General features: G+C 39.3%; 1 protein-coding gene across 6 annotated transcripts in view; it reads left to right on the forward strand.

Annotated features, from left to right (window-relative positions):
- The window catches only part of PLCB1 (phospholipase C beta 1), a 368401-nt gene that overhangs the window by 2320 nt on the left and 353833 nt on the right, over positions 1-12248 (forward strand). For all 6 annotated transcript variants that reach the window (XM_052672119.1, XM_052672129.1, XM_052672147.1 and 3 more), the window contains exon 2: positions 8370-8447. In XM_052672119.1, coding sequence (XP_052528079.1) covers positions 8370-8447 — 78 coding nt within the window. The remainder of the gene's footprint in view (positions 1-8369; positions 8448-12248) is intronic.

Raw genomic sequence — 12248 nt, forward strand, 5'->3', positions numbered from 1 at the left:
AGAATACCTGCATTAACTCATTGCTGACTGTGCTCTGTGTATGCATGCAAGTTGCCCTCCCAGTCCTGTGTTTTGCTCATGGTGGTTTTTTTCTCAGCATTGAAAGCATCACAAAATCAGACTTCAAGGGAAATTAATCTCTTCTGGCATTCGGTCTATCAGGAAGTCTGTAGACCAATGCACATTTAGTGACTTTGAAAAGTGTTGGTCGCTGAGTAGCCAGTAACAACTTCAGAGTATTTGTTTTCTACCAAATGAAGCTGCTTGTAGAATTTCAAAGAAGGATGATCATTAATCTGAACCTCTGTGGTCTGTTGTGTGAGTACACATGCACGAACTCTGAGTGGAACAATAGGCTGTAATGAGAAATGGTAAACTGCAAAATGGAACAGTGAAATGGAATTAACCATAATGAGTACTTTGGATCTGCTGTGCTCACGGGGCTGATCAGAAAAGCTGGGCTCACATGCTGGTGTTTATTGCTCACCATTTTGTATTTGTGACTTCAAAGCATGAATGGGAGTCAGTCCCTCATTCCTGTTGTAGGCATACCCTTTTAGTACACCTTCTTGCTGTCTTGTTTTGCAGATGGCTCTACTGATGTTTTTCTTCATCTCATAAAGCAGAGGAGTTTTTTTGCCTGTTCCTATGATTTGTACCAAGAGCCCAGAGCAAAATTTTTTCAGCTGATATAAATTAAAGCACTGAAAAATAGCGCTTTTAAAAAATGAGAATGCAGAAAGAATTTTAACCAGGGCACGAGAGGCGTGTAAGGAATTTCTTGGTGTATAGAGTAACAGTTGTTAAAGAATGTGTTTGGTAGCTTGTGGAAGGATGCTGCAGGGTGCTATGCAGAACACATCTGAGAAATTAGCAGTGCTACAGACTTGGAAACAGACCCACCCATGGACACCCCGTCCTGTACTTCTGGTAGCTGTGCCTAATTGGTAACTCGGAGGCTGCTGATACACAGCTGTGGTTGTGATGTTGTTCCACAAGCGTCCTCTCTGAGGAAGAGCAGGGAACCGTGTGAGAACTTTATCCAGTGCCTGCATCTCCTCCTGCCTGCCCCCCCAGGCATGAAGGTAGGCCGCTTGGAAAGAGAAAAGCCTTTCCTGAGCTTTGCTAAAATCCTGGCAGAGGAGAGGGAGTGGTTGTGTCACCTCTCAAGGTTAAATACAGGCAGGTGGAAGGCAGGCAGTTCAGGAACCTTGATGTTTCATTTTCTCTTCAGACCATTTTCAGTTTCTGGATAACAAAAACATCAGAGACAATTAAAAAGTTTTGGCTTTGCAATTCCAGTCACATGAACATGCATTGGCACTGGCTGTAATATCACTTACATTCAGCCATGTGACGTCTGCTAGATTCTTCACAAATTCAATTTTGGATCAGAATGTAAAGCACTAAAATCTGGCTGATGACTACTAGCCTATTATTTTGCTTTCTCTCTCACTATTTCTCTTTTAATCTATAACAGTCTTATAGTCAAGAAAACACATTTTAGAGTTACTGATGTCTGGATTGGGCTCACAGTGTACTGTAAAGAAATAGATGGAGTTTGAATGAGTGAAAGACAAGTGACTGTTCATAGGGTTTTTGGGGATGTATGTGTGTGTGTGTCTGGCATATGGTACCTGTTTGCTGAGCTTCTTTATGCCGCCTTCATTTGGGATTTTTATCACCACTTTACTACCATAAGGAGACTGAATTTCCAAAGTACTGATGTGGTCTTCAAACAGATGTGCTTTGCTGTTCTTAGAGAAAGCGACAACTATGCAAGGAGAGGGAAGGCTGGAAGAGGGGCTGATTTGTTTCGTTTGGCTGTAGTGAAACTAAGGGTTGTAAGAGCTGCTCCTGATCAGTTTTAAAACAGTCTAAAATGGATAAATTAAAAAACTGCCATTAAGTCTATGGGTGAAGCTGTTCTGTAGGCGGTGAAATTTACTGTAGGTTTGTATGTTGCTAGCTGAGGAGATCAATGAAACTTGAGTATAAAGGACTTCCTCAGCACTGATCTGGCTGAAGCCTGAAGGGACTCAATCCTGCGTTGGCTGTGTCATCTTTTTGCAGTGGGAAGAAGATGGGTATAACTGAGTTAACAAATTGCTCAACAGCTCAACTGAAGTGTGTTTTTCCAAATGCAGTAATTGGCATACTGAAAAAAATTAATATGATGGTGTATATTCAAAAATAGCTTTGTTATTACCTCTTGCTTAAAGTCTTTCTTATCTACACTGCTGCTAATATGTACTTTACATAAAGAATTTGACTGGTTTCTCTGTGGCTTATGCTATTTACTTTTAGTTGTGAGTTAACTTTTAAAGTAAAGTAATGCAGCATTATCTATGTTGAGGCGTGTGGTTGCTTTTTTTTTTTTTTTTTTTTAAAGGAAATTTTTAATTACTGAAACAAAATTACTGATAGGCGGTATTGGTTGGTGGCTGCAACATCAGCTGTTCCAGGGAGGAGCAAAAATGAGCCCAGCTCTTCTAAGCACTATTTTAATACTTCATTTCTCTTGGAGTGCTTCTTTGCCTTTATAAGTGTTTTTGAGTTCAGACCATGAGTGCTACCTGGAGTTGGTAGGCTTTATTTGTTTGGAGTCTTTTAAAGAAGATTATCTGGGGTATAGGATACATTTACTTGAAAGTTTAAAGGAGATGTAACATCCAAGTATCATTGTTAAAGATAAGCTGAGAACAAACAGCAAAAAGAAGACCAGAAATCTTCAGAAGGACTTGAAGATGTTGGAGGGGGGGAAAAAAAAAAGCTCGTATAACTTCCTCCCCCCCCCCCCCCCCCCCATGTATTTTTAAACTCAGCACAAGTCTTTCACTGCAGTATATTACAGAGTCTATGAGAAATAAGCAACTATTGTTCTCTGTATTTAAAACTAAAACAATAAACTGAGAACAGTTTATTTTTTCTGAATGTTTTCAGCCTGGAGGGGAGAAGTTAGTCAAACTCTCCAGATTTTTTCATTGGTTTTTTGTTCTTTGTTTCTCCTCTTCCAGTAATAAACAAGTACTGGCTCTGTGCTATCTAAAATATTTAACCTAAATGAATAGGAGTTGTGGTTTGGGTTGTTTGCAACGTGGGCAATTATCAGATTGCTTAAAATTTCTTAATATTAAACACTGCATGAAGAGGAAAGCATCTGTCCTGCAGAGTGAATAGATGTGTACCACAGAAGATCTGGAGAAGTCTTCATGTGGCTTAAGCTGCAGATAATATCTGCTATTGTAGAATCTGAGCATTTGGAGTGTTGGTAGGCATTAAGGAAAGTGGAAATTGGAACACAGCTCTTGTAAGCAAATGAGAATTCTGTGTGAAAGGGAAGATAACAGTGAATTGAAGTTGTCTGCTGCATGCATACTGTATGCATTCTTGACTTTAATGTTTGAGTGCTTCAAACTTTTTTTTTTTTTTTTTTACTAAAACAGACTGTGGTGAAATAAACTTAATCGTTATGGAGTCTTTAATGTGTTATTAAGTAAATGCTTCCTAAGCATCTCTTAATCTACTTTCACAAGAACCATTAGATGACAAACTGTGTTCCCAATTGTACTGTTTTAGAAAATAGACCAACATTAAAAACTATAATTTTTAATTTGTGATCAGATACCTTGGACCTAATTTTTAGGCTGCATGGCATCATACAGTCAGATGTTCAGAATGACTCCCAAGTGAGTTCGGATGAATTTGAGCTCAGCATCTCTAAAACTTAGAATCGTGTTTCCATGTTTCATTATCTGGTTTTCCCTCAAATCAGAATACTGCATTTATGCCTATGGACAGTTTGGTTTAATTTATTTGCTTATCATCACATAAGAGCTGTCTGGCAGAGATAATATCATCCCAGTTGGCATTTGGCTACATACCTTTCTTTATTCCTTTCTTCTTGACTGCATAATTTGTAACACCTACAACAAAGAAGGACAAATGGAAACTACATGAAATAAGGCTGTAATTAGCCCAAGACCATGGACACCTTGAGGAAAGAGGCAGGGGTTGTTTGCTTCTGAGGAACAAATCCTGCTTGAGGTAGCTCTTAAAATTGCAGGAAGTTAGTCTTAATTACCAGAGAGCTGGCTCCTGTCATGTGGTGCCATCAGCACAGTTGCTCCAGGGTTTAACCACTCTAATGCTGAAGAATATTTCCCTGCGTGTCCCTGTTAAACAAGTAGGATTTCATTTTACGAGTCCTGACTTTCATTTTTAATCCTGTGTCCAGTCCTACTTTATAACTGCATTCCATTTTTCATTTCTTGTCCTGCTTCCAATCTCCAGCTCTTTTTCCACCTTCTCCAGCCTTCTGTTTTAGCAGGTTGTTTCTTTACAAGGTAATCAGAGAGTGGGCAGTTTCTCCCTCCCTTCTTGGTAGTTCAGCTGTCAGACTGAAGAGGGAAGTTGTTGGGGTTAATGAGGCGGTGCTGTGAGCCCCATCTGTAGTAAGAGATGATTGTAAAAGTTGTCTTGCTTTTCTTTTAAAGGTCTGTTGATAAGGATTTTGACTGAAGTGTTTATATGGAACAACAGCAGTATCTGCATGGTTTGTTGAAACTCATCTGACTTGCAATTGTGCAGTTGAGGAGGTACATGCAGCATTTCATTTCCTTGTAGGATCCATTAGAAACTTATTTATGATGGGATTGATTCACTGTTTGCATCATAGGTACGCTATTGATGTTCTGATCGTTTGAACACTGATTTGTGCTTGGCATAGAACATGGTGGCAATAATACGTATGTATTAGCACATAATGAATGAAGTACAGGGAGTTGGCGGTCAGCACTATTAAAGTGCAGGTGGCACTTTTTGCTCACTGGTGTTGGATGTGGCTTAGGAGGCCTACACCTGAAATTAGACATTGATCAGTTGGTTGCTGCACGCTTGCACATTTATGCCTGTGTTCTGCAGTGCCTCGGAAGTAAGCATCTTGGAGTTCTCTGTTATTTTGAAACCTCCTTGTTGAAAAGTATAAAATGTTATTTCTATTGCAGGGTATCAAGCAATCAACTACGAGGCAACTGAAAAGAAATAGTACAGAATAAATCACATTATTTACTTTAGGCTGTGAAGTTGACTGAGAATAGAGAACTGGCCTGAAATTAAAAAAATATGGGGGTGGGGGGATGGGATTTTAAGGTCAATATAAATACTCATTTTAAAAATGCTCACTTGAATTCAGGCTAGTGCAATATGCAGCACAGTGAGACTGTTAGGATAGGACCACTGGAAATCTTTCTGTGTAAGGAATTTGCAGAGCCAGTCAGCCAGAGATCAAGCCCCTGCTTGGCTGAAGCATCTGTGGTGGCATTTAGAAAACCTGAGAACTTGCAATCATTTTCACTGACTGCAGTGCTCTGCTTTTTCTCTTCTGTCTGATCACATTTGATTCTTGCCTTCGTTACCTTATTCTACTTTTTTCCTTCTATTCTTGCAGGGATCACAAGAATCTGGGGATGTACAACGCTACACTTTTTTTTCCTCCCTCCCTATCTGTTTTATTTTCATGTTCTGGATCTGAATGGGTTGGGGAAGAAATTGACCTCTGCTTCTCATCTTTGTCCTTCGAGGCGTTTCTCCTCAACCTTCTTCCTTTATCTTTTACATATCTTGAGAGTATGGAGGGCTGGCAGGTAGTGCAGGTCATTTGTCCTGTCTGTTACCTTCATCTGAACAGGCGTATATGTTTGGTAACTGTTTGGGGTAGTGATGAGATAGGTCAGCTCTTCGGGTGAGGTATTAACATGAATGCATCTCAGGATGCAGGTGTGTCTTCTGGATAGCAAGTGACATTTCTTTCCAGGTAGTAGAATGTTTTTGTAAATAAATGTACCAAACAATTGTCATTTGAAATAAGTTTCTAATTCAAAACCTTGAAGCACTCTTTTTCTTGAGTGTAAAGTACGTTAAGATTTATTTTCAGTGTACCTTGTTGATCTTTGCCATCCCTGATTGCGAAGTAGCATAAAAGCCACAGACCTCTTCCACGTGACCGAGGCTGCTGTGTTCATATGCAGTGGGCAGCACAACTTGCAGGCCTGACTCAAGGGGCTTATTTCCGTTCTGCTCCCGGATCTAAGTGGTCTGGCTCTCAGTGGCAGGGACTTCAGACTTAGCAGTTATCTTTCTGCACGTGGCTTTTGTTGCTGCTGTTAACTGTGTGGAAGGCTTCGTAAGACTTATGTACACAGAGCCACATGTGCAAAGTTATTCTCTGATCCTGTGTTTGTGTAGTGTGACAGAGTGAGGTTCTTGTGTTCATCAGTGTGTTAATTATGTTCTGCTTGATGTCAGAGGAGTGTAGCTAATTCAGAAAACAGATGTAATGTATGGCTGCTGTTTTATAGTTACTTTTAATATTAAATCTTTCTGGAGCACGGTGGATCTTAAATTCACTCAGCATTATCCTTACTATGATGGGGCTTCCTTTATGTCACCTCGAAGATACTAAGGCCGTCTGCCCAGCCCCCGCTTCTTTGAGTCTGATTATAGTTGAAACCTTACAGCCCACTTCTAGGAAAGTATTGCTTTGACAGCTATATGTCATCAGCACAGGCAAATCCAAACAGCTTTGGGGCTGAAGCAGCTGATATGAAATGATAAAGCACCGCAACTGATTAATGTTAGACATAATCTCTTCATGCCTGTCTGTTTCCCATTGCTTCCTTCTACTTTTGTCCGTCCCCCTTGGGTGTTTATGTCTTATGGCATTGCGGAAGGACTTAGTCTTATTCTTTCCTTACTAAAGACTAAGTCTTATTCTTTCCTTGTTTTACATAGTTATGTGTAGATTGCATGGAACATGAAGCAGGAAAAATGAAATAGGATGAAAAAGGAGAGTTATCTCAGAACAGTGTCGGTGGTGCTGTGTGCACAGCCTTGATCCCAGCTGGGATGCGGCCCGCAGCGCCGACTGGGACAGCTGCACTGTTCCCAGCCTCTGAAAGCTCGTGTGGAGCCATGTGGGGTATCGCTGTACTGGGGCACAGTTAATCCCCACATCTTCCAGTGACAACGAGGATTTGTGCACTCACTTAAAAGTTTGAATTTATATTTTTTTCTTGGTGTAGAATTTGCTTTGTGTTTTTCTTTTTCTTTTTTTCTCAGTGTAAGAGAAATACAGACTCCTCTGTTTCATGAATGCCCCTTATTGGGAGTTTGTTATTCCATCACAAAGGAATGCAGCGATAGCATAATATAGAATTGTTATCTTTCTGCCTCAGAAATAACACTTAATATATTTAGTTTTTGTTTATGGTCCTGCCACTTCCAACAACTTTATTTGCACTTAAAATGCACCTTCTCACCTCCCCAAATAACCAACACCAACAGAATCTACTGCTACTACAAAACCGAACCAACAAAAAAGCAACAAAGAAACCTCCACAGTTAAATGCATTTGATTTTGATCTGAATTTAGGAATTTAGGCTGACCTCACATAATGCTGCTTTGGAAGTAGGTGGATGCTAAAGCTGTAAAATACCTATAAGGCTTCAACAGAAGCATGCATCCTGTTTGAGGATATGCTTAGGTTTCCCGTGGAGATAGGGCATAAGCTATTTTTTGCTGCCTCTCTTCCTCCTCTTTTCTGTGCTCTCTCCGTAACTTTCTAGTTCAACGTAGCAAAAAGATAGGAGTCTCAAGGCAACAGTGTTTTTACATATGTAATGAAAAATGGTAGAGCAAGGATAGAAGAGAATCCTGTTAGGAGCAGGCTACATAGGTTTCAATTATTATTGGCCATCAGGGGATCCCAGGGTGAAAGATGTAATGAACGCCCACTTGTGGGAAAGGCTTTAGTTTGAGCCTGTGTCTCCTGGGCCAGGTGCCAGTCAGGAGACGTGTATGTAGGAAATCAGGCCTCCTTAACGTTAGCATTTGCAAAGATGCTTGTTTTCAAATTACCCAAACTATGTATCTTAACATAGCAAACAGGTTTTTAGTTGATCTAGGGGAAGTGTATATGTACTTCCATTACTGAAAGCATCAGTTGTGGGGATTTTTTGTTTTATATACAGTAATCAACGGAAGTCTTACTGTAGTATAAGATACTGTTTGGGTTTTCTAGGCAAATTCAGACTTCAGGTATTAAATAAAGCTCGTAGGCATTTAGCTTGATCTACATATAAAAGTCAATTTGGATTCAGATAGGACTTCTGATAACTGTAGTACTTCATTATATGGAAATGCATTATGTCAGAAAAATGGAAATTAGGTAGGTGATACTAAGTCTTTAGTGGCATCCTGCAAGGGATACCTTGGGTACTATTGGAATTCATTAGCATGGGTGGCAAAGTAGCTGGTGCATGATTACGTGTTCTGTATGCTGACGTGTTGTTTATTTTTTTCCATCTAGGACTCAACTGTTGTGACTCCAATAATACTCAGAACAGATCCACAGGGATTTTTCTTCTACTGGACAGATCAAAACAAGGTAAGAGGGAAAAATTCTTATTCCAGAATGGTTGTTTCTGTTTCCAGGGGTATGATGGACAGGAATTAGGAGATTTTGCATGCCTGTTCTGACACAGTAGATGAGCATTGCATCAGCCTAACAGGCCTGTGGCTCATCTCTAGTGTGTAAAACATGGAGAGAAGGGTGAAATTCTGGAGTTCTGCTGTACACTGGTCATATGCAGCCATGTTAATGGTCTGGCCAATGAGTTGTAACGTTTTTTTAGTTTACAGGCAAGGATCAATTTAGCATGTTGTTTTGTTTCACAGTTGTGGTTTCTCTTTTTGCCTTCTGTACACTGAGGATGTTGGCTGTGGTGCATAACAGGTCTTGGAATACCCAAAGGCCAGAGCTCCCTTTGAATTCTTCCTCGTGCTGCACTATTCCATGGCTGTGCCTGCTAAGACACGTCACTAAATTCTTACTAATCCTCACTGGACACTTACTTACTTTTAAAAACATTCCAGCTTGCTTAGATCACTATTATGGCTGGGGAGCTGTTGGGAAGATCATGGCTTGATTTGTCTCTACTTCACACCACTTTCATATCTTGTCACCCCTTGAAATCAGGACTTGTGTGCTTCTAGCTGTTGGAGACAATGGAGCAGCAGCAGGGTTAAAGCATCGGTACCCCCAGTAACTGAGTGGAATTTGTTTCATAAAGATTATGAATCACATAATGTCAAATTATTGTTGCAATTGTTAGGGCAAAATGCTGTATTACAACTTGAAACAATGTGAGTTTTCTACAGATGAATTTTCAAGCACTTATGAAGTGCTTGTACCTGTTGCCTGTTGGAAACCTGGTGGTGTTGGAGCTTTGGCCTTGTTTTGAAGTATATGCCAAGATGACTAAACATGTAGCTGGGCTATTCTTCCAATAGAAACTCGTTTTTTTCATTTGTGTAGCTGTTTTTCACAAGTTCATGCTGTTTTTATGTTTAGATGCCAATGTAGAAATTATTTCAGGAGGTAGCAACCACTGAATGTGCAGAATGTAGTCAATTTACTGCTGCATTAGGTCATATTTATCTTCCCATGTTTGCTTTTTAGAGGAGATGGAGCACAGTTTTGAGTCAGTGTATTTGGAACTCTTATTGTGGAGCCGCAGTAAAAACCTTGCCTCATTTTGTGCTTCTGCAAGGTGGTGCTGGTTAATAGCATGTTTGTGCACTGACAGTCCAGTATTGTTAAATCACTGCCCAAAGATGGAAAGTGAATTCCCAAAGAAGTTGAAGGATGTGTCTGATTCGTACCAACCCAGAAGCTGTATCAAAACACAGCACAGTTCACTGATTTGTCCCTTGCATAGACTAATTTTTTTAAGTTGAAAAATAATGGCACACTTTGTAATAATAAATGGAAAACCGGAGTTGATTGGAGAGTTTATTTAACTTTTAATATATTTGGCACTGAGACCTACTTCAGTTTCCTACTGTTGTCTGCAAAAACAATGTCTCGAAGCAGTTCTGTGAAGAACAGCTATTTATAGAATTGTTGTTCTCATATTCATGAAAAAATGTATTTATAATGCCCCAAGCATTTTTTAAAAGCTTGGGTATTTGTACAAGAGACGTTAAGTGTCAGTTTGATTTTTAAACTTGCAAATCAAGCCTCTGTGAAGGGAGACAAAAGGGATTTTTCTGGTTAATAATTCATGACAAGTTGGTGAAGCTCATTTCTTCACCCCGTTATAACAGCATCTAGTTGAAGAGAGTAAATGTTTCTAGTGGGGTGCTGATGCTGCAAGGAGAATGGTTGGATTTACTGTGGAATTACAAATATATTAAAAAAGGAGATCATAGGAAATTCTCTTCATTTCCTTCTTTGTGTAAGTGGTTATCCTGTGATGACAGAGGAACCACTTGAAGAAATAGTATGAGAAGAATAGAGCCTCCATGTGATTGCTTTCTCTCTTTTTTTTTTTTTTTACCTAGTTATTATTTTTGAAACAACTGTCTTTTGTCATAAACAGGTCTGTTCCTTTCTGAATATGGATGGATTGATCTTGTGTCAACAGAGTGATAAACTGTGAGAAGAGTGCTTGTGAGCATAGGCTGTCTGACACATTTTCCTGGGCAGTCTCTGCGTACAGATGGGGAGACGAGGCATGAGTGGCAGCTGTCTTTCCAGTCATTTCCTGTTGTAAACAGTTGTCCTGTTTACCAGACACTCAACAAAGTTGTAAATTACCAGCTGAACAACAATGTGGCTTTTAAGTTGGAGATCTAGCTCCTTTCGTTCTGTTGCTTTGTCAGCAAATTACCCTAAAACAAACAAGCAAGAAAACCCCATTAAAATAAATATAAAATACATAAAAGTGATTCCACTTGTTAAATTTTTATTTAACTTAGGGCACAGATGGTTGTACCTGTGCAACTTTCTCTAACTTGCTGAGATGGGCCTTGCACGGTTTTCTTGTTTTCTCTCTGCAAAGAAAGAAGAGTTATACATGATGTCTGGTATCTAGCAGTGTATCTGAAGGGTCCTTTAGATTGAGCTCTGACTACACGAAGAACCAAGCTCCTGAAAAGGATATGCGTTACTTTTCATGTACAGGATGGATGTTAAAATTTCCCTTCAGGCAAGGCAAACAGTAAACTGCCAAAGATTCCTTCAGTGGAAGATACGCATCCACCTGCATTGCTTCTTTCCTTCATGGCTGTGTGTGTTTTGACCATTTGAATACATGTGGACAAAGATGTGTCCTGCCAGATGCCTAGGCCCAGCACTGCTGCTTTTGGACATTAACAGGTTTTATATTAAAAAGTGGCTGATGCTATTTCTCTGCTTAAATGACGTCATCAGCAGAGTAAACAGTAACCTAGAATGCAGTGCATTCTTCTGATCATATGCCATTTCTCTTTGATTTTTATATGCTTGGCTCACCTTCATTTCCTATCCTAGGACAAGTCTCAGCTGCAATGAAGGTCTGCTAAGCAAGTCTGTTGAAGCTGTGATCTTGTATTTGACAGGAGCAATGTGGTATCCTGCAGTTTGATATGCTTATTGTGTGTTTGCATGTCTAAGTAGATTTTATTGTCACCAGTAAAGATAATACTTCAAAATAATGTCATACCTAGCATTTTGCTATATTTTTTCCTGATAATGAGACAATTAAAATGCTTCCATTTTAAACAGGTAGGACAACTTTCTGATTTCATTTGTAGCTTTCAGTATTAAGGTCTTTTTTAATGAAGATTCTGGAATATTTGCTTCACCTATATGCAGAATACTGGCTGACTTTATATTAATTATTCTTTAAATATGAAAAATTAATGTGACAAGCTAGTATCTCTTATTGTTTCAGTAAAATTTCTTTAAACTGTAGGAAAACCAGACAGTATTCATTGTGTTGTATTTTTATGACCTGAGTAAAACATATCTCAGTTCCTTTAGAAACTTTAAAAACAGAATGTCACTTCTTTCATTTGTTCTTATTCATGAGTGTTGAAGAAAGATAAATTGAAACTCAACCATGTGAAGAGAAAGTCTTCCAGAGTAAAGAGGAGTAACAGAAAATGAGAAGATGCTGGAAGTGTTTGATGCGATTAGGCTGCTAGAACAGCTAGAAAAGGACGGTGATTCCTGTCTATGAGTGTATCAGTGGATGAACGGGCAGAATGGGACCAGAAATATGTACTGTTGACCACTTTTGCGTTAATTTTTTTTGCATCTCTTAGCTGAAAGTTGTATAACGTGGTCAGATGGATGTTAGAAGCTACCTATTGACTCTGTAGCTCTGACATTGTCTTTTAAAAAAAAAAAACAAAAACCAAG

This window comes from Tympanuchus pallidicinctus, unplaced genomic scaffold, assembly GCF_026119805.1.
Source record: "Tympanuchus pallidicinctus isolate F22 unplaced genomic scaffold, pur_lepc_1.0 scaffold1, whole genome shotgun sequence".
In the NCBI taxonomy this organism is placed as follows: domain Eukaryota; kingdom Metazoa; phylum Chordata; class Aves; order Galliformes; family Phasianidae; genus Tympanuchus; species Tympanuchus pallidicinctus.